At 47.0% G+C, this 23,315-nt stretch overlaps 1 protein-coding gene across 6 annotated transcripts in view; it reads left to right on the plus strand.

Annotated features, from left to right (window-relative positions):
• LOC140396227 (FYVE, RhoGEF and PH domain-containing protein 4-like) overlaps nt 1–23,315 on the plus strand; it is a 431,975-nt gene that overhangs the window by 310,039 nt on the left and 98,621 nt on the right. For all 6 annotated transcript variants that reach the window (XM_072484548.1, XM_072484550.1, XM_072484553.1 and 3 more), the window contains 4 exons: nt 3,299–3,470; nt 6,757–7,258; nt 12,795–12,884; nt 19,711–19,859. In XM_072484548.1, coding sequence (XP_072340649.1) covers nt 3,299–3,470; nt 6,757–7,258; nt 12,795–12,884; nt 19,711–19,859 — 913 coding nt within the window. The remainder of the gene's footprint in view (nt 1–3,298; nt 3,471–6,756; nt 7,259–12,794; nt 12,885–19,710; nt 19,860–23,315) is intronic.

The following is a 23,315-nucleotide window of genomic DNA, read 5'->3' on the forward strand; positions in this document are numbered from 1 at the left end:
TTTCTTCGAGGGTGCCTCCTCCTACATTTTGTGGGTCGGGAAGGGCTGCCACGACTGAGGGGTTGAGGCTCAAAACTGTGAGCATAACTTGCTCTCTTTCTTCCAGGCCGTACATGGTCACCTGTTGTTTTACTTTCGTAAAGTAATGGTGTGGGTTTGATGTGGGTTAGAACGGTTTGATTTTGTCACACGCGTCCCTTAATTGGGTGATGGTTAATGGGGTAGTTAATCGGGATCTCCATTTGTTGTGGCCCTGCGCTGTGTGGTGACAGGGTAAATGGGATTGTGCACTACCTATGCGGTCGGGAGTGGGGGTGCTTTCCTTTTCTGGATTTTATCTTGGGTACATGCTCCATGCACATAGCGGTGGGCAGTTTCATTTAACTCCTGCCATTCGGGGCCATTTTTCTGATTTAACTGGGGTCCAAATGTATCTTGGAAACCATTATGTACTGAGAGCAGGGATTGCAGGTCTGCAATTTGCTTTCGGCATTTGGCGTGGTCTACTGAACTCTGCCTTTGTTCCGTCGTGGAACTATGGAGTGCTTGTAGGGCTGCTTTTAAATCCTGACATTGCTTCTCAAATTGCTCAACTTGAAGTTCTGTCTCTTCTCGTACCAACACTGCGCGTTGCATGTCTTGGTCGGCCTTATCGTACTGGGACTGAAAGCTGCTTAGGTGAGCGAGACAAGATTGGTGCGCCCGTTTGACTTCAGCCATCTCCTTGTCCTTCGCCGCTAACTGCTCTCTAAGTTGCCTGTTAACTTTCTCGCACTCGCTAACGTCGCCCTCACTATTCTTCTCTCTGTCTCGAATCTCTCTGCGGAGCGTCTTCACGTCCTCCTCTGTGTCTCGCAATTGTGCCAAGCAGGACACGATTGCCATCGACTTACGAACTTTTCCTAAGTTTTTCTTATGACTCTCTGGCAGGTTATCCCACCAAGTCTGTCCTATACTTCCAGGACCTGTTTCCTCGTTTGCGCAAAATTTGTTGCAAAGGGGCCATCCTTTCCCTTTTAGATACTTCCGAATTTCCTCTCCCCATACGGGACACTTCTCTGCTCTATTGGTCGCTGCGACCTCAAATTCCTGGGGGTTCAAAAGGCGTTCCATTGCCTTCATTGCCGTTTTGACTGTAATCTGTGGGTTTCTACCGTAAATTTGGAACAGGGGTGAATAAAGTGGTGATGCAAACACCGGTACGGCTCAAGCTATTTTCCGGTCTACAAAAGTCCCGACAGTTGTACGCAACAAAATCTATCAAGGTTACCTCTATCCCTTGTTAGAACGCATGCAAATAACACCCTTCCGAATCTTGGACGTTTGATCGATATCGGTCCTACGCTTGTGGTTTTTACTTTTCCCAATTGGGTTTCTAATTCAAAGTTGGGTTCACTCGGAGTGACAAAGTCACTTCTAGGTCGAGTCCTGTCAGATGTCGCCAGTAATGTTGCTCTCTTTTGTGGCTCTAAATACGGCGATTAATAAGATTGCCTTTCTTAATCCTAATTATGAGTATGCTTTCAGAGTCGCCAGGTATCTCTCGATACCGCCACAAGGTTCAACCGAATACCGATCAAAGAACCAATACACCAGTTAGTTCAAAGTCAATACTACTTTATTTACACACAGTATGATTTACTCATGCACAATAACACTACAGGCTAAACTATATCTATCACTAACACCTATACTTAACTTCAGGTGCCCACTTAGGTCAGAGGAACAATGGCCATTGTTCAGATCTGAGGCTGTTGGGTTTGAAGAGGTAACAGGAGTACAGCTAAGGTCGTCTGTCTGGTAGCAAGTGTTGAACTTGAACTTACTTGCTTCTGGTGGTGCAGGTGGAAGGGTCTCTCCGCTTGAGAGCCAAATCCAAGAGAGCGAACCTTTGGCGGGGGTTCCTTCTTGTACTCGGAGGGGCTTCGCCCGCTTTTAGGCGGGCCTTAAACTTGGTCCCAGTTAATTGGGCAGCTTCTTGATCACTGCCATCGATCTGAGCCAATAAAGGGGCGGGTGCCTTGATGGCTGGGCGTGTCCTAAGTGGCCGTTTGCCTTTCTTTGTTTGTGCCTTCTGGTTGAGGTAGTGGTGCCGGAATGTCTGGGGCAGTATCGGCTACCTGAGCACTCGTTCTTTGTTTCCCAGAGATGGGCCATCGATATGTAAATCGGCCCGGAGTTTCGGTTCCGTCTACAGTCTGTCTTCCAAATATACATTCAGGCTCTGTGCCTGCTTGTTGCTTTGCATTGTCCATTTTCCCTGTATGCTCCGCGAGTGTCCATTTTATATACTGAAAGTGGCCATCCCAGATGGCTACAGTGGTAAGTTGGTTTATAAATTTATTTCTTTATGTTTCTCTGGAAACGTTAGAAATTGCCAGTGAATTTGACTGGGAATTCAGGGTTACTTGCTGCTTTTGCATTTGGAGTTTAATTGCTTTGTGAACCATGTGGTATATTCAAAGAAGAACAAAGAACAAAGAAAAGTACAGCACAGAAACAGGCACTTCGGCCCTCCAAGCCTGCGCCGACCATGCTGCCCGTCTAAACTAAAATCTTCTACACTTCCGGGGTCCGTAACCCTCTATTCCCATCCTATTCATGCATTTGTCAAGATGCCCCTTAAATGTCACTATCGACCCTGCTTCCACGACCTCCTCCGGCAGCGAGTTCCGGGCACCCACTACCGTCTTGTAAAAAAACTTGCCTCGTACATCTCCTCAAAACCTTGCCCCTCGCACCTTAAACCAATGCCCCCTAGTAATTGACCCCTCTACCCTGGAAAAAAGCCTCTGACTATCCACTCTGTCTATGCCCCTCAGAATTCTGTAGACCTCTATCAGGTCGCCCCTCAACCTCCTTCGTTCCAGTGAGAACAACCAAGTTTATTCAACCTCTCCTCATAGCTAATGCCCTCCATAACAAGCAACATCCTGGTAAATCTATTCTGGACCCTCTCTAAAGCCTCCATATCCTTCTGGCAGTGTGGCGACCAGAATTGAACACTATACTCCAAGTGGAATGTGTTCAACATAAACTCATGCAATGGAATGTCTAGCTGTATTATTCATTTATTTACAATTTATGTTTTTCTTGGCTAATAATCATATGAGTATGCAAATATTTTTAATGTCAAATCAACTTATAAGTAAATCAAAAAGATACCGAAACTGGAAAGTTTGCTTTTGCAAAATCTTGGCCTAAAAACTGCATTGCTTCCATTTTTGATTGTTTGCCATTTTGCATCAAAACAACTCATGAATCATAAATGAATCATCATTCCCTTCTTTTTACTTAGTGCCTCGAAAACCTTTACACCTTCAGAATTCAACAACAAAACAACCAATCCAAGCCCCTGAAAAGAAGGCAGTGTTCAGTGTGCAAGCGAGGATGGAGACCTTACCATCCAACTCATGCCAGGAGAAAGTCGGCAAGGTGTCTGACCTCATAAATCGATTTCAAGGAGGCAGGTAATACATGATGTTTGTAAACCAATATTCATATGTGCATGGTCATTTTTACTGAACCAAGCCTTTTCCTCTTCTCATTTTGTCCCTATTCTTCTTGCAGATTCTTTCCTTGTGTTTGCCATTTTTTTCCACATTGGAAAGTGATTAGTGCAAAAGTAATTCCCAAACATTTTATCTGTTAATGCCGATATTATTCTACACCTCAACCAGCTGAAGAAACTCTTGGTGTTAGAACACAGCATTCTTTTTCCCGAGACTTAGCAATTTTTAATTCTGTCACGACGAATAAAGGGCAGTACAATATTTCAGCACACTTTGATGCCATAATTAGTCAGTTTTGTCCAAAAAGAGGATTTAGGAAGAAGGGCCAGAGTTTGAGTCCAAAAATTCTTTACTTTTGTTTTCTTTCCTTATTGAGGCCAGGAGGTATAGGAATGCTCCTGTAGGCACCACAAGGTAATTTCTACTATCCCGTGGCCGAGCTCCCATCCCACCCCCAACACCACTTCCGATTCCTGAACTAAGAGCCTCCTGACAACCGTTCCCCATGACATGTCGAACTGGTTCAGCCCCGACCTGAAGATTCCTCCCATTTGAAATTATACTCAAGCCAGCTGCCACTTCCCATCTGTTTTAGGGGCATGAAACTATAGGCCAAGAGTTGGATTTGTCCAGGCCTCGCACTGCCAAAGTCGAGATCTTTTAACGCCTGCCTCACATCCTGTCCACCATTCTTGATCCAAATTAAATTCGGGGCTCTGAAATGAAAATAACACAAAGTGGTTCACTCTTAACTGCCCTTGACTGCTCCCTAGCAAGCCACTTAGTTGTATCACTCATTCCTGGGATGAAAGGCTTATAAAGAAGGGTTGAAGAGTTTGGTTCTCGACCCATTGAAATTTAGCAGAATCAGAATCTTACTGAAACATATAAGATCCAAAGGGATCTTGAACAAGTGGAGAATATTTCCTCATGTGGAGAGACTAGAAATAGGGACAAAGTTTAGAGGTCTCCATTTTAAGATGGAGATTAGGAGATTTTTTTTCCCCTGAGGGTCGTGTGGAACTCTTTTGGAGGTTGAGTCATTTAATTCATTCAAGGCAAAGTGGGATAGATTTTTGATAGAAAAAGAAGTCAAGGATTATAGTGGAAGACAATGAAGGTGGGGTTGAGACCACAATTAAACCAGCTATGATCTTATCGAAGGGCAGAATAGCCTACTCCTGCTCCTATTATGTTCCTACTCCAACAAAGTATAATCAGTATAAAATCAGTTGGACCACTTGAGCATCTGTTTAGACATCACATTCAGATACATCGAAGGTGCAGCCAATCCAGTCCACTCTCTGAAATTCTCCTCACTATCATTTGGGGATTTGCAACAAATTTTGGAGTTGTCCCACAATGCTTCATGAATGCCAAGCCTTACACAGCTGTACCTGTACTGAATTTATCAAGTTTCTCACAATCAGAGTGCCACACGACACAATGGAGGATGTCATCAGTGTGATGACTGATCTTCATCTCCACAAGATAGGTGTGCTGGTCAAGATACGGCACCATGGTAGCACAGTCGTTAGCATAGTTTCTTCACAGCTCCAGGGTCCCAGGTTGAATTCCCGGCTTGGGTCACTGTGTTTGCGGAGTCTGCACGTTCTCCCTGTGTCTGCGTGGGTTTCCTCCGGGTGCTCCGGTTTCCTCCCACAGTCCAAAGATGTGGAGGTTAGGTGGATTGGACATGCTAAATTGCCCTTGGGTTAGGTGGGGTTACGGGGATAGGGTGGAGGTGTGGGCTTAAGTAGGGCGCTCTTTTCAAGCCGGTGCAGACTTGAATGGCCTCCTTCTGCGCTGTAGATTCTATGAATCTGACAATAATGACCTGTGCATCTCTGACCAGTAGATTGGTGAGGATGAGGACAAGAAGGTTTTTCCCTCTTCTTGGTTCCCTGATCCCCTGCTACAGGCCCATTCTGGCAGATATATCCTTCAGGACTTGGGCCAGTTTAATTGGTAGTGATCTCACCAAACTACTTTTGGTGATGGACATTGAACTCCATCGTCCAGAGTATGTTCTGTGCCTTTGCTACTCTCATGCTTCTTCCAAATGGTGTTCAATGTGGAAGAGCTCTGATTTATCCACAAACGGAGACCAGATGCGATGACCACGCCAGGGAGCTCAGAGACCATTGTAGCCCCCAGGCAGTCGGGGACTGGGGGTACTGCCAAGGGACAGTGCCAGGGTGCCAGACTGGCTATGCTAAGGTGCCCAATTGCCAGGGGGAGTGCCAGGATACCACCGTAACCTTGTCCCCGACCACCTGGGTGACTCCAATGTCCTGGGAGACCCCGCAGGTGCCGTTACACCTGGTCCACACGTGTGTGAACCAGCACTAAATGATGCCCTGGCGAGGCCTCCTAGGCACGGCCGTCGCGTGCCGAGTGAATCCGGCATCTGGGTATTTAAATGAGCCATTAGACTCATTAAAATATGCAGATCTCTATCTCGCCCAGTGAGGACAAGATCCAGATCGCATCGGGTGGAGTGAGTCAGATGTCTCGTAATCAGTCCGGTGTGGAGCTCAATTTGAGGGTTTTGCACAATTCACTCATTGTGCCTGGCTCCGCACTTGTCACAACGAGGGTCACTGAATCTCGCCCCAGGTTGTTGTCTCAAGGGTATTAGGGAAACACTGATTTAATGGGAAGGGAGATCAACAATGCATTCTGCAGTACCAGAACACCTTCTGATAACTAGTCTGAGGAATGGTACTGTCTGTATTTGTCAGAATATCTGCAGTTTGGAGCCTGATTATGAACAGTGCCAGGATCTTAACTGGGTCAGTTTCAAGGTAAACGAGAAAGAAAAAATATTATGGGTTATTTAGTTCCATTAGTGCATGGTTTCAAATAAGTTCATGGTAGCAAATAAGTTATTTATACTTAGAAGTGCATGGTTTCAAATAAGTTCATGGTAGCAAATAAGTTATTTATACTTAGAAGAAGCAATCTCTTATCGCAATACAACAGAGACTGATCTCAGTTCGCCAATCCTCTTGCGTAGTGGGCTTGTTTTAGCAGATGTATTTTTATTTTGTAGAAATGATGCATTTTTCCTCATGAGGACTGCATTTCTGCATCACTTTGTATTGCCAGAATGCAAAAAAAAAGAAACCAGCTACCTCGTATATATTTTTTTCCCCTTCTTTGTAATGTTGTAGTATGCAGAGGAACTGTAGTGTTATTCCACCAATGATTGGGAATTAACAGCAGCTTTATATTTTGACAGTCCAGCTAGCTCTAATGACGAGAAAAACGATGGTCAAAGTGGGTCACGCTCTCCCCGGAATTCTGCAAGAAATTTGATTCACTCTCAACCAAAATTGTTGTCAGACCACCCTCTACTTCAGCGACAGAGGACAGACACCGGGAAATCAAATCACGTTGGAGAACCTGTCCCAAGTACAGGTGTTCAGCCAGCCAATGGACTCGTAGCACCACTTCCAACAGATTGCCAAAACAACAGCAGCACTGAAGCCAGCATTTGTACGGCTGATTCAATGATGGAAAACAAGCAATCAAGCAAAGTAAAAAATACTGCCAAATTGAATCTATTGCCATCCACAGATCTGTGCACAAGAACAGATGAAGTCGATTCAGTCCGCAGAACACATGCAAGACACGAAGACGAGTCACAGATAGAGACACAGAATGTTCTGGAATCAAAAAAAATTTTGAATGGAGAAATTAAGGATAAAGAAAAAGAAAATGAAATGCATGTAGAAAAGAAGGTAAGGAACCTTTTAAAGTATGATTCTTGGGATACTGGTGTTAAACAATCTAATTTATTAGTTTGTGAGTTTGCTTAAAATGTCAGAATTCCATACTCCCGCCACTTGTCATGCGATTTCCCATTGAAACCACCCACGCTGCCGGGACACCTGCGGGTGGGGATGTGCTGCTGGCAGGAACAGTGAATCGCAACGGTCAGAGAATTCAGGCCCAGATTTTCAGCTACTCTGATGAAAGAAATCAGGAGGCGTGGTTTACACCATCAGTCTGGTGCCAGAGCAGTGTCCGCAGGGACAGGCCTTCTGGGGAGCCTCACTTGGTGGTGAGAGGGGGGGGGGAGAGAAATCCTGTTATGTTTGGTAGTGGGGGGGAGGGGAAGGAATGATGTCTTTGAAGGGGGGGATTTGACAGTGAGGGGGGTGCCAACCTGGCTGTGGCGACATGTGCTAATATGGCAGTGCCAACAGCCATCGATACATTGATGATCTCGCCTGAATCCCGCCTTTATAAAGCGGCCGTAAACACGTCGGCAATGTTTGAATATTCAGCGAGGGCAGGATCATTAGGGCGTCAACCTTGTTACGTAACCGGTGGGGGTGGGGAAAATCAGGAAATGAGATCTCGCTGATTTTGCACCCGCATTGCCGCTTATGCTGCTCTGGACGGCGGGAGCAATATCGCCCCCACTGTACTATCAATAGAAATTTGCCCACCACCAATGCATATTGCATATAATTACCCAAATGAATTTGAAGTTGGGGCGGGGTGGGGTGTAGGTGTAGATTGAGGTGAAACACTGATTTGTACACCCTGCCCTGGTTTACACATCATTCACTGCAATGGAGAACTAAATCTAGGCATTTTAAATTAGTTGTTCGTGTGGGCATTTTACATGGAATTTGTTGACACAAGTAGTTTGGTTGTACATATAGGGGAGCAAGATCAATGTATAAAAGAAAAGCAGAGATCAATAGGTTTAGATGAAATAGGGTTGAAGGAGGCTCTTGTAAAGGGGGCGAATGGCCTATTTCTTTACAGTAAATTCAATGGGCGCGATTCTCCGGCCTCGTTGCGCTCTCGTTGTAACGTGCCTAATCGGAAGAGTAGGACATGAGAGCCATTTCAACTCTCACGTCCACATGTTCATCCTTGGCCTGCTGCAATGTTCCAGTGAGGCACAGCGCAAACTGGAGGAACAGGATCTCGCCTTCTAATAAGGGACGTTACAGCCTTCTGGACTTGAGTCCAACAACTTGACCTGTGAACTCTCTCCTCCACCTTTACCCATTTTTATTTCTATCAATTGTTTTAAATTTCGCTTTGTGGTGAATGGAACGACTGTTAATTCACCAGTGCACTGTGATATCATGTTACTGCTGTATCGTGTTACGTTATGTGTTTAACCCTGTGGGCTCCACCTATGGGTCACTGTACGACTTCACCCACAGGGGGATATGTCGGGGCATGTACGGGCTCCGCCCATGGCTCCACCCCTTACAGGAAGTATAAAGGCAGCTGACCTGCAGGGCCGCATCGGTCACAGGCTGGCTCAGCTGTAAGCTGATTAAAACCACGGTTTACTTCTCAACGTGTCTCTCAGTGAATTGATGGTCGCATCAATTTAATCAGCTTAAAATACTACGATGGAATCAGCCCTCAAACCTGATAGACTGGAACTCGATCCACAGGCCGCGGAGGCGAGAGAAATGTTTTTGCACTGGCTTCGATGCTTCAAGGCCTATCTCGCCACGTCATCTATGCCATCCGTCACGGAAGAACAGAAACTGAGTCTCCTTCACGCACGGGTGAGCCATCGTATGTCTGTCCAGCTCGACGGCGCCGCGTCCTATATAGAGGCCCTCGCACTACTCGAATGCATATATGTACGGCCCGTGAACGAGGTCTACGCGCGACACATCTTAACCACTCGCCGCCAGCACCCCGGGGAGTCGCTAGATGACTACCTACGCGACCTCAAAGCCCTCGCGCGCAACTGTAACTACCAGGCCATTACGGCCCCTCAGCATATGGAATGAAATGAAAATGAAAATCGCTTATTGTCACAAGTAGGCTTCAAATGAAGTTACTATGATAAGCCCCTAGTCGCCACATTCCGGCACCTGTTCGGGAAGGCTGTTACGGGAATTGAACCGTGCTGCTGGCCTGCCTTGGTCTGCTTTCAAAGCCAGCGATTTAGCCCTGTGCTAAACAGCCCGCTATCCGAGACGTTTATGTGGCGAGGGTCCGATCGAACTATGTAAGACAGCGCCTGCTCGAAAAAGGGGCCCAGGACCTGGAGGTAACACTAGCTACCTCTCTGGAGGTTGCGTTTCAGAGCCTTACTGCGCTCCCCGCCGACCACGTGACCCCCTCGTGGGCCCCCGACCAGGAACTACCCCAGGCTTGTGCCGCGCGGCCACCCGCCCATCATGGGGGGCTGCCCTGCTATTTTTGCTGCCAGTCCCAACACCCCCGACAGCACTGTCCGGCCCACAACGCGAACTGTAGTAACTGCGGGCGAAAAGGACACTTCGCCAAGGTCTGCCTGGCCAGGTCTAAAAACTCGAACTCACAGACCCGATCCACAGACCCACAGGCCCGCAGACCCCGCAAAGTGGCAGCATGTCTGCCGACTCCGCCTCCGCATAACACGTGCTACTCATGGGGGACGCCACCTTGGACGCCATCATCCTCACCGCCCACCACGCTTGACCAACGGGGGCCGCCATCTGCTACAATGCCCGAGATGTACGAACGACATGGACAGCGGCCATCGCGGGGCCGCCCCAGCACCTCCGATCACGCCGCCGGCTACCCCCAGCTCAGCGCGGTCACCCTGGACCAGTCGCGACCGAAGCACCTCCGGAGCTCCATGATGGCCGTCCGGGTAAACGGGTACGAGACACCTTGCCTTTTCGTCTCCGGGAGCACAGAGAGCTTCATTCACCTGGATATGGTAAGGCGTTGTTCGCTCCCAGTATTCCCGACACGGCAAACTATCTCCCTCGCCTCTGGGTCACACTCGGTGAAAATCCAAGGGTGCACTACTGCAACCCTAGCAATCCAGGGTGCTGAGTACGCTAATTTTAAACTATATGTGCTCCCAGACCTCTGCGCTCCTCTCCTCTTAGGACTCGATTTTCAGTGCAACCTCAGGAGCCTAACTCTTAAATTCGGGGGGCCCCTGCCCCCGCTCACCATATGCAGGCACCATTTTTCCACTGGCAGCCGAGGCTCGCCAGGCCTTCAACTGCATCAAGGCGGACATCGCCTAAGCAGCAATGCGCGCGGTGGACGAGTCCGCCCCCTTCCAGGTGGAGAGCGATGCCTCAGAGGTCGTTCTCGCCACCTCTCTCAACCAAGCAGGCAGACCGGTAGCGTTCTTTTCCCACACCCTCACCACCTCTGAAATTCGACACTCCTCGATCGAATAAGAAGCCCAAGCCATTGTGGAAGCTTAGGTCCCGTCCAACCTCCCATGTTCAGCGCCCCTACCCCTATCCAACCTCCCATGTTCAGCGCCCCTACCCCGATATAGTTCTCGCGCTCCCTCCCACCCGCCGCACCGGTCCACAGGAATGAAGCTCCGGAAGAGCCGCTCCAGGAGTCCACGCCTGTGTCTGCTCCGGGCCCAGCTCCACAGCCACCCGAAACGGCTGCAACCCCAGTGCTTCGGTGGTCGCCACGTACGATCTGGGCACCAGACCGACTGAATCTGTAAACCCATCACCCCCCGCCGGACTTTATTTTTAAACAGGGGGTGAATATGGTGAATGGAACTACTATTAATTCACCAGTGCACTGTGATATGTTACTGCTGTATTGTGTTACGTTATGTGTTTAACCCTGCGGGCTCCACATATGGGCCACTGTACGGCTTCACCCACAGGGGGATATGTTGGGGCATGTACGGGCTCGCCCATGGCTCCATCCCTTACAGGAAGTATAAAGGCAGCTGACCTGCGGGGCCGCATTCATTGTTGTACCGGTCACAGGCAGGCTCAGTTGTAAGCTGATTAAAACCACGGTTTACTTCTCAACGTGTCTCTCAGTGAATTGATGGTCGCATCACGCTTCTTCCATTGATCTGATTTTCCCTCACCATTGTTCTCCTCCCCTCCCCCCACTCCACTTGGGCCAACTGTTCCTAGTTGCCCTTGACATACTGCCATTGTTCTGCCATTGACCCATTTTAATGTCTTAAAGTGCCACTATCAGCACCCTTCTTAACCTTAATAATCTCTATTTTCATTCCTTTTATCTTCTGTCCTCGACGTCCTTGTCTATCTCCACCTATCGACCCCCACCGCTACAGCCCCACGCCCCTACAGTATAAATCTGACCCCATTTCCAGTTTCTCTAGCTTTGACAAAGTCATCCAGACTCGAAACGTTAGCTCCCTTTTATCTGCACAGATGCTGTCAGGCCTGCTGAGATTGCCCAGTATTTACTATTTTTGTTTCAGATTCCAGCATCAGCAGTAATTTGCTTTTATCTGTGTTTGAATTTCTGCTTTCGAGTTTTCCATCCCTGTCACAGCATCAAAATGGTTGTAATAGAATTATAACTGAAGTCACAAGTAATATTCTGTTGCTGTGACAGAGTGGTGCATCTTGACGCGGTTGACCACACTATCTTCCTCTGTGACGGAGTCCTCTCACAAAGTTCAATTCTTTCCTATCCAGTCACAGACCGCACATCTCCAGCAATGGCTTTTCCTTTCAGTCCTGCGTCCATAGCAACATATGAACCGGAGAAGGCCACTCATCTCCTCTTGTCTATTCTAAGATCATGGGTGATGTATACCGCAATGCCATTTTCTCCATATCCCACAAGCTCACTTAGAGATCGGGGCATCCTTTCAAAATGGCGGCCCAACCTCTGAGTTCAGTTCTCCAGTGTTAAAAAAAATTCTAAGTGTGGGCTAAACCGGTGAGAAACTCCTCAGGATCCGCAAAAATTAGTGCGTCATTGAATAGTAGTGGGGAACACGCCGGCAGAGCCGACGGAAAACTCCCTGAAAATCCCACCCAAAATGAAATCAGAAATTTTTCCGGAGAGTCGTGCCTTAAAAGTGGGATTTTCTAGTGAAAAACGCAAGTTCCAATAAATGGGAATCAAACTGCCAAATCCCACACGAATAGCGGAATTCTCCATCAGCGGGATCCTCCGGTCCACCGGCAGCTCACCCAAGCCCGTGGGTTTCCCAACAGCGTGGGGTGGCCATAATGGGAAACCCCATTGGCCGGCTGCGGGAACGGAGAATCCCGCTGCAGGCGGGGTCACGCGGTGTCGCAAAATGCGGCTGGCGGACAGGAGAATCTCGCCCTAAATTACACTTCGGCATTTTTTGGGGAGAATCACACCGTGGAGTTGGCCATAAGATACTGCATCATTTCCACATTAAATCATGCACCTGCCCTTGTCTAATGTGGCTGCGGAATTTGAGTGTGTACAATGGTGAGTGCCTTCAGCTGTATGTTAACCGATTTGAGTCTAAAATTACATTTAAGTGTAAATTGTGTTCCTTTATAGGAGACAAATGAAGAGAAACTATACAAGATTGCTAATGAGCTTCTGCTTACAGAGAAAGCTTATGTTAGCAAACTTCATCTCCTAGACCAGGTTGGTGCTTAATTTGTTTGGCATTTGTCTTTCTTTCCTATTGCAAGTGTGCTTACGGCTGTGGTTATGCTTATTTGGTTACTATTATCTCACCGTGGCTGCCACATTTCCTATATTATAATATTGTCTATACTTCAAAAGTACCATTGGCTATAAACCACTTTGAGACGTCCTGAATTAATGAAAGGCTCAATAAATTCAAGGCTTTTTTTTTTTCTCCTTTTATTTTCTTGTTCTTGAATTAAACACTTGGTTTGAAACTGTAAATTTCCAGGAAGCATTTATTTAAAAGATGCATCTTCTTGGAGATTTGTTAGACAGAAACTGCAGAGGAAAAAGGGTTTATTCTCCTTTTAAATTTCTTTGTTTAAAGTTGCAGATTAAAACAAAACGTTATTTGCCTTTCTTTGACTGCATGTTATCATGCAGTGCGAGAGGATTGCAATGTGGAAAAAGAGCTAATTAGCAGGACAAACCCGATCTGATTAGGTTTTTTTTGCATTTGATCATTTTGATTGCGATTCATTGACCCTTGCTGGAAAGCAGCAGTTAGGAGAAGATAGAACTGAGTTCATGTGATCACTTCCCCCAGTGTTTAAATAGCTTGCAAAATATTCTCTGAGTGCTCACAAATGAAAAATCAGATTGTCAACAGGACAGTGTTGTGTTCTGTTGTCTTGCTGTTAGAATGATGCTCACAGAACTGCTGATGACTTAACTAGAAAGATGATTTATTGATGAACACATGGAAGGATAACATACATAATACTACTCTGACCAGGTTGCTCTGGAACTCGATGTGCGACTGTCCTGTTGTATGCCTTACTAACCAACTGATGAGTCTACCATGTCACGTGACCATGGTCTGATGCCACCAGATGATTGGAGGTCACATTGCTAACTGCATACAATATTATTCACAGACATATCCCCACGTCCCTCTTCCTCTGGAGATGTTAACACTTATGTACAGAAACATTCTTTGCCATATACAGAAACATTATTTGTATTACCTTTTAACACATGTTTATGTTTAATTATTATAATAATAATCTTTATTATTATCACAAGTAGGCTTACATTAACACTGCAATGAAGTTACTGTGAAAATCCCCTAGTTGCCACACTCCAGCGCCTGTTCGGGTACACAAAGGGAGAATTCAGAAAGTCCAATTCACCTCACAAGCACGTGTTTTCAGACTTGTGGGAGGAAACCAGAGCACCTGGAGGAAACCCACGCAGACAAGGGGAGAATGTGTAGACTCTGCACAGACAGCGACCCAAGTGGGATTTGACCCTGGCGCTGTGAACAGCAGTGCTAACCACTGTGCTACCGTGCCACCCATAGTACAGATTTAACTGAACTTTAGTTTACATGATATGTCTGCAAAATATGTCCTTTGTGCACAGATCATTGTGCACCTCCGATGGGATCACCATGCTAATCGTCTGAGGTCTTGTCAGATTTCTGGAAGACTGGTTTTTGTGTCGCTCTTTTGTGCCTTAGCCTTTTGAGGCGATATGCCTTGAAACCCAGTATTCTTGTTGCCCATCCCTGTGTCTTCAGCTTCTTCCGTTTCTTTACTCAATGCTTTTTATCTGCTGCGTTGTTGTGTGCTATCGCGATGCTCTTTGCTGTTGCGTTGCTGTGTGGTTTCCGGCCTGTCGGCCACATTGCCGATATCATCTTACTTGGTGTCCTCGGTGGGACTTGTGGTATTCCTCACTCTCCTTCTTTTCCTCTTTTTTTTTTTGAGTGCCATTTTGTGACCGCTCCTTTTGTCGTTTCTGAGAGCGATTTTGTGACGATGTGGTGGTATGTATTAGGGGTAGTACGGTACCTGTGAAGCCGAGAGGCTATTGGCTGACAGATCCCGGGTCCTGGTTGGATCTGCCGCCTGCTGGCTCCGCCCAGAAAGGCGGAGTATAAGAGCCGGGTTCTCCCAGCAGCCGCATTCTGTAACTGAGCTGCTGGGAACAAGTCTTGCTTAATAAAGCCTCGATTGACTTCATCACTTCTCGACTTGAGTGAGTAATTGTTGCGCTACAGATGACTTCTCTTCTTTCATTTGGCTCTGGTAGCAGCCATCTTACTGCTGGCCTGTGCCATGGAATCAGTGGTTTGTGGGTCATCTGCCGAGACGTCTCGTGTTGTTGTGCATCCGAGGGACTGGTGTGGTGGTTAAGTCAGCACCTTCAATGACAAGCTGCAGAGCCTCATACTCTGGTATCTGGGTTGGATCGCATTCTGGTGTCTGGGTTGGATTAGCATCCCCGGCGTTGGCCGCTGTCTCTACATCTTGTGCTTGAGCCCCAAGTGCTGGCTCCTCTTCACTCGAGATTAATATGCACAAATCATCTTTCCCAGAGAGACCAGGTAGTGACTCGTCCTCATCTTGTGATAGTATATAACGTATCATCCAATGCCGTGGAACTGCATCCAGGCTCCATATCAACCGTTGTCGTGGAGCTGCATACAGTTACAGGCTGCGCCTCATCCATGTCATGTACTTTTATGTACGTTTCATACATCGACGGAGAACTACATATGGATGCCGTCATTTGCTCCTCTTACTCCTCCTTCGGTGGAGTCGCCTCAGGTATCAGCGACTCCATTACCGGAACTTTTCATAGGGCTGCAATGGTTCCCCGTATGCTTCTGGAGTAGTTTCTCCAGAATGGGTACTATGTCTTCTGTTTTTAGTTTGTTCGGAGCTACATTGTTTTCCTCTGAGGTGTCTACTACTGCTCTCTTACTATCCACCTCAACTTGCGCTATCTCAGAGCGTTCGCACATCTCGCGCAGGCTGGGCGTCCCTTGTGATCACCTCGTCATTCCCGCCAATCCACTGACATGGCGCTGCACAGGCTCCCTGACTGAGTGTGCCATCCCTCCCACAAAACAGCTTTACTAGCATTTCATATTCATTCAGCACCGGCTCATCATCCAAACCTTTACTACTTCGTCTTTATGGTCTTTGTAAATATCATCAAGGTTCTCATCCTCGGAATCAGTATCATCGGCAAAGACTCCTCCGGTAAATTATGACATCGCACAGGGAATTATGTGTTCACACAGGATTCGACCAATTACAAAGTCCGCAGCGAGTCTTGCGGCAGAATCTTTATTTAACATTCCATGCTGCGGAGCTTCTGGAGGACTGGCGAAATTAAAGTATGAGTCATTCGTAACCGTTTTGCAAGTGCTTCAGCTTCACTTTAATAGTCTTCAGTGTGCTATTTTTTCCTTCCAGTCAATCTGGCACCCTGTGCATCCCATGATTTCTGGTTTGTCACAGAATGAGAATTCACACTTGTCAGGCCACGAATCTAGCTGGTATGCTTTCATAATTACCTCGTTTGTAAAGTACTCATTTGGCTCAAACGTAAACTCCAGAGTGAAGCTCATTGGTTGCCTACACTCTGAACATTTAACGTTCACATCTTGTAGATGCTTTAATACGGGCTCATCGTGCTCCTGTGTCATGCCACTGAGTATATACACCTGCTTGAAGACTGTTAACTAGAAGTCTGGAATTCCCTTTGGCTCTTCCAGCACCTCATCATATTTGTCGTCCTTCGCCTGGACTTTCACTTGCTTCTCATCGAGTGACTGCACGAGCATATCTCATTGCAAATCACAGTAAACGTCTGGCCACTCACTGTCTGGACCATACAGCCACTCACGACTATTCAGAAGGACTTCTTCACTTTTTTTGGTCGGACTGCTCTGGTCTTTGTCTGAAATGAGGTCAGTGAAGAACTGCTGTCCTAGGGGAATCTCCTCCACTGCATTAATTGCTCTGATTTGGCCCACTGAAGGATGCAAAAAACATTGTTTCGCAAAGTGATTTGTTCGGCCACACCTGGAGCATACTTTTCCATATGCTGAACATTGCCGTGGGCCATGTCGGTTGTCACATTATGGCATAAGATGGCGGACCCGATCGGCCGCTCTAAATGGCTGCCTGCATTGAACTGCGTCACAGTGCTGATGGCACTGGCATCTTATTCCATAATGGCGCCAAAATCATTTTTGTTGAATGTGGTGGTCTGCTGTGAAGCCGCTCACTTGCATGTCATATCTTGATATGGCTTTCTGATTGAAGCTCTTCTTTCTGGGTACGGGAACTAAATGTGTCACGTTTACATGCTTTTTTTTTCAGCGAGCAATACCGATCAAAGTACTTGATCATCTCATCGTAGCTCTTGCTCTCCTCTTCGCTGTCAAGGGGAAGGTATTGTATAGTTCTGTTGCTTGAGAACCTTCTACCGTGAGCGGCAATGCAATAAGCCTCTCATCAGGCTGTGCTTGCAGGCCAACGGCTACAACATAGAATCCGAATTGCTGCTTAAAAGTCCGCCAGTTTTTTTCTACGTTACCCGAGACTTGAAGCTAGTGGGGTGCCTTTAAACCTTCCATCTCGAACGTCGTCATTTGTTGCATTAAGTCGTGATGAGGCCGTAGTTCACCAGGTTGGTGGAAGAATCTTCTCTTTTTGTTCTTTGGCCGGTTTCGCCTCATCATTTCTGCTGTTACCTTTAAATGTCCTTCACACCTGGTACCATGTTGTGTTCTGTTGTCTTGCTATTGCAATGGTGCTCCCAGAACTGCTGATGACTTAACTCGAATGATAATTTATTGATTTATCCTTTATTTTATGGAAAGATAATATACAGAATACTATACAGACTAGGTTGCTCTGGAACGTGATGTGCGACTGTCCTGTTGTACCCCTTACTACTCACTGATGAGTGTACCACGTCACGTGACCAAGGTCTGAAGCCACCAGCTGGTTGGAGGTCACTTTGCTAACCGCATACAATATTATTCACAGACATATCACCACAGACAGGGCCCATAGAAACTGCACAACAGCAAGCCTCAATGCACATAGAAGAGAAACATGGTAGGATGGGGTATGAGAGGGGAAAGGAAAGGAACATTGATGTCTACCTTAAAGTGTAGTCTGGAGAGAACAGTAAATTAAAATGTTAATTCAAATTGTGGGCAATTGAAAATGTATAGTCTGCACAAATACAGGCCTGTAAAGCTGGTTGGAGATGGCATGACATCACTGGTAATGGATGATTTAGCAGCTCTTTGTTTCATATATCGTCATGCATGCTTTTGCCCTTTGGGGAATACTAGAGAAGCATTGGAAGGATTAGTAGGCTGATTATCAACCTGTTTGAACCACGTCATTACTGTTCCCACCGTGGCCAACAAGTCTTGCAGTGGGACTTGAATCCAGAGCTTTTGGCTCAGAGACAGGGGTGCCACCTACTGAGCTACAAGATTTTCATGGCAGCTGTTGTGAGGATGGAGAGCAAAGCAGCCTGGCTGAAATTATTAATTATTAAGGCAGCAACATGATATTTGGCATCTGCTATCACCCAGCAGCTTAAGTTGAACAGTTCGATTAAAGGGCTGTTTAGGCAATTGAGGGACACTTAAATGTGAGAATCGCGAGGGTTTTCATTGTGCCTGGAGATAATTGGCCAGACAAGGAACAACCTGTAGTGAATGAGACACAACTTCCTTGGGGTAATCAATGGTTGCTTCTTGATCTGTGGTGAGTGAGATATTGGATTTAATATTTCAGTTCACAGAACAGAGCAGTAACCTGCAAGTAGTGTGAACCCTTGAGCTGTGGTAAGCTTTGTATGGTGATGTTTATGTGACCTTGTGCACCCAAGCAATCACTGCCTTCAGTTCCAAATGTTTCTATTTCTGATGCACTTCAGGGGGTCTATACACAGTACCTGCTCCAAGGCTAACTTAGATTGGTAATTGAATATTGAAACATAGAATATTTATGGCACGGAGGGAGACCATTCAGCCCACCTTGCCTGTGCTGACTGAAGGAAAGCTACCAGCTTAACTCCAGCTCCTGGTCCGATGCCCTGTATATTGCAATGCTTCAAGTGGATATCCAAGTATCAGGATTTCTAAATAGGATGAGCGTTTCAGCCTCTCGTGTCCTTTCAGGCATAACTTGAGTTCCAGACACCTATCACCTTCTGGATGAAAAATTACATCTCAACGACCCTGTAATCCTTCTGCCAATTACTTTAAATCTATGTTCCCCCACCCCACCCTTTATTGACCTCTTAGCTATAAGAGAGAGTTCCTAACTTTCCACTCTATCTCGGATCCTCTGAATTTTATACACCTCAATTAAATCTCCCCTCAGACGCCTCTGTGCTAAAGAAAGCTTAATAACAAGGGGCAACTGAAAGGTGCCATTACTTGTACGAACATTTCCCCTTTTATAATAGTGATTTGGGGCTGTTCAGTAAAATATACATACCTTTTTATTCTAACATTTATATTTCCAACTGGAACTTTTTAAATGAAACATCTTGGTGACGATTTTCTGCACTTTTAAATAGACCTTCTTTATTATCCAATTAATCAAATAATTTTCAGAGCTGGAGCTGATGAAATATATCCTAATCAATGGAACAATTGATCTGAAGAAAATGTTCAAAGGATAAAACATTCTTGACTCTTGCTTCGCAATAGCCCAAGTAGTACTCAAATCATTTGCAGCTACGCTGCAACCCAGCCACATTTTTGAAACCTCCGTTTTAGGCTATCAGCGAGATACATTTTAGGCTGCATTGCAAACAGAATATGTTATGAATCCATCACAAGACAAGTGGGACTATTTCACCTCTTGCCCATGTAAAATATTAAAGCCACTTGCTTTGTGGAGCCTTATTGAACTATCCCAACATATTAAATATAAATATTCATTTATAGAGCATATATATTAACATGGTTAATCAAAGCTAGTTCTTTATTTGACTTGTTCTACAGGTTTTCTGTGCTAAACTGCTAGAGGAAGCCAATAGCAAGGGTTCATTTCCTGCAGAGGTAGTAACCAAAATATTCTCCAACATTTCATCCATTTACACCTTCCACAGTCAGTTCCTGCTGCCAGAACTGGAAACCCGCATGAATCTGTGGTAAGCTGTTTCAAAATTTTCTAACTTTATTGTTCTTTCCATTAACTTTAACCAAAGATTTTTTTTAAATTGAAAGGCTCTCTTGATGTGTGTAAGATAGTGCAATGTAGTGCAAAATTATAATTCATCTTCCAGCAATGAATTACTAGAAAGTGCGGGGTGCATTTATGATGCACCGAGCTCTCCTGGGAGGAGGTAAAAGAATAGTGATTTCCTCCTTTCCCAAAAGCCGTAGTGTCACCAAATGCAAGCAGTCACTTGGTGCTAGGACACGTACAAATTCTATGTGCATAATACTAATTAAAGAATGTTGACAAAATGCATGTGGGAAACATCACAGTAATCAGGGGCGAGATTCTCCGACCCCCTGCCGGGTCGGAGAATCGCCGGGGGCTGGCGTGAATCCCGCCCCCGCCGGTTGCCGAATTCTCCACCACCGGAGATTCGGCGAGGGCGGAAATCGCGCCGGTTGGCGGCCCCCCCCCCCCCCTCCCCCCCGCGATTCTCCGGCACGGATGGGCCGAAGTCCCGCCGCTAAAATGCCTGTCCCGCCAGCGTAGATTAAACCACCTACCTTACCGGCGGGACAAGGCGGCGTGGGCGGGCTCCGGGGTCCTGGGGGGGGCGCGGGGCGATCTGGCCCCGGGGGTGCCCCCACGGTGGCCTGGCCTGCGATCGGGGCCCACCGATCCGCGGGTGGGCCTGTACCGTGGTGGCACTCTTTCCCTTCCGCCTTCGCCACGGTCTCCACCATGGCGGAGGCGGAAGAGACTCCCTCCACTGCGCATGCGCGGGAATGCCATCAGCGGCCACTGACGCTCCCGCGCATACGCCACCCAGAGATGTCATTTCCGCGCCAGCTGGCGGGGCACCAAAGGCCTTTGCCAGCTGGCGGGGCGGAAATTCGCCCGGCGCGGGCCTAGCCCCTTAAGGTTGGAGCTCGGCCCCCAAAGATGCGGAGCATTCCGCACCTTTGGGGCGGCGCGATGCCCGACTGATTTGCGCCGTTTTGGGCGCCAGTCGGCGGACATCGCGCCGTTTCCGGAGAATTTCGCCCCAGATCCATGTGCTCTCCAATATACATGCACTCTGTCCTTGATGATTATCTGAAGTAGCCTTGCAGGAGCCAGGGTGTTGAACCAAACTCAATCTCCAAATGCTACTCAGCTAACAAACAAGGGATCACACCGGAGTCTTTCCTGGTCTGTGTGGCTCAGTATCGCGCACAAAAGCCACTTTTGTTAATATTGTGGATTTGAGGCGCTATATGTAAGTGGAGGATCTTAGATGGATGATGTATGCAAGATATAAAAACATATCTAAATATGACCAAAGCAGTTTCAGTTTTGCTTCATCAATGATCTTCCAACCATCCATCGTGAGGTCAGAAATAGGGATGTTTGCTGCTGATTGTGCAATGTTCAGCACTATTCGTAACTTTTCAGATGCTGATGCAAGGCATGTCCCTGTGCTGCAAGGCCTACATTCAGGCTTGAGTTGATAAGTGACATGCACACCGCACAAGTGCCAGGCAATGGCCATCTTCAGCAAGAAAGAATCTAACCATTTCCTCTTGACATTCAATGGCATTACCGTCACTGAATTCCCATCTATCAATATCCTGGGGGTTACCTTTGAGCTGAAACGGAACTGGACAAACCATTTTAAATACTGTAACTACAAGAGCAGATCAGAGTTGAACTCTGAGGCAATCACCTCAACCTCCTCACTCCCCAAAGCCTGTCCACCACCTGGAAGGCACAAGTCAGGAGTGTGAAGGAATATTCTCCACTTGCCTGGATGATCATGGCTCCAACAATCCTCAAGACGATCGACACCATCCAGGACAAAGCAGCCCACTTGATTGTCACCCCATTCACCAACTTAAACATTCACTCCCTTCACCACCAACACATAGCAGCAGCAGTGTGTATTTTATGCAAGATGCACCACAGCAACTCACCAAGACAGCCTCTTCCAAATCCCAAGACCCAAACACCTTGAAGGACAGGGGCAGCAGACGCATGCGAACACCACCGTCTACAAGTTCCTCTCCAACACATCATCCTGACTTGGAACTATATTGCAGTTCCTTCACCATCACTGGATCAAAATCCTGGAACTCCCTTCCTAACAGCACTGTGCATGTACTGTCGTGTTGGGTGTTCCGATGCACACATGATCCAACACGGCTGTAGATGGTACAACTCTGTTTTATTGTCTTAAACAATGACAACTACTAACTGCTGGTTCGTGCTTCACCAGCTAACCTGTGGACCCAGCCCTATCACTATCTTAGAGAGGCACTCAGCACATGGTCTATGTCTGAGTGGCGCGCTGTGAGCTCTGAGCTATCTCCTGGTAGAATGAGCGGGAACTGTGGTGTTCCCTGTTTTATAGTGCGTGTGCTCTCACTGGTGATTGGCTGCGATGTTGTGTGTGTGTTGGTTGGTCCAACTACCTGTCCATCAGTGTGTGTGTGATTGCACCATGATATGCTGATGTGGATATCATGACATTCCCCCTTTTCACAAGGATATGTGCCTACATGTGAATAAATAGAAATGTGTACTGAGTGCATCTGAGTATGTGTGTGCAATATTTACAACATGTACATGAGGCTAAACTATATACAGAGGAAGGTGTAAGGTGCAACAGAGCAACGAGGTTGTACCAATAACAGAACAAATGCAATCAGCAAACGACGGGAGAAAACTTCTGGAACAATAAACGACAAAAGAGAAACACGTCAACAGTACTGTAAAACAATTCAGTGAGTCCAATGTGCTAAACAGGCTCATAAGTCAAGTCTCTCAGGTGGGCGACGAATTTGGGTTGACCGTTAGGGTGGCACACCACTCATCGCCCGGATCAATGCTGTGCACTGGCAGCGGCTGGTGGTTCGACTTGGAGAAATCCGGTTCTTGTGGATTACCGCAACGCGGAAGGGCACCCTGTCTTCGGTATCGTTGATCTGCATACTGTCAGGGTATGACTCCATGTATGGTGGTTGAATTGCCCGCACGTCTCTGCGAGGCTGGCGGAATTGTTGAGAGTTGGCAGGTTGAGCTGCTCAACAGCAGGCAGCGTAGTGGTCCATCCTGCCACAGCGGAGGCATTGTCGCGCTTTGGCCGGACATTGCCGCTTTAAATGGGCGGAGCCACAGTTGCTGCACATTGTGACGTCATGGCGTCCGTTGCGCCACCGCGCATGCACGGGCAGCACGGTGGCATTGTGGATAGCACAATCGCTTCACAGCTCCAGGGTCCCAGGTTCGATTCCGGCTTGGGTCACTGTCTGTGTGGAGTCTGCACATCCTCCCTGTGTGTGCGTGGGTTTCCTCCGGGTGCTCCGGTTTCCTCCCACAGTCCAAAGATGTGCAGGTTAGGTGGATTGGCCATGATAAATTGCCCTTAGTGTCCAAAATTGCCCTTAGTGTTGGGTGGGGTTACTGG

Source organism: Scyliorhinus torazame, chromosome 19 (assembly GCF_047496885.1).
Source record: "Scyliorhinus torazame isolate Kashiwa2021f chromosome 19, sScyTor2.1, whole genome shotgun sequence".
NCBI lineage: Eukaryota > Metazoa > Chordata > Chondrichthyes > Carcharhiniformes > Scyliorhinidae > Scyliorhinus > Scyliorhinus torazame.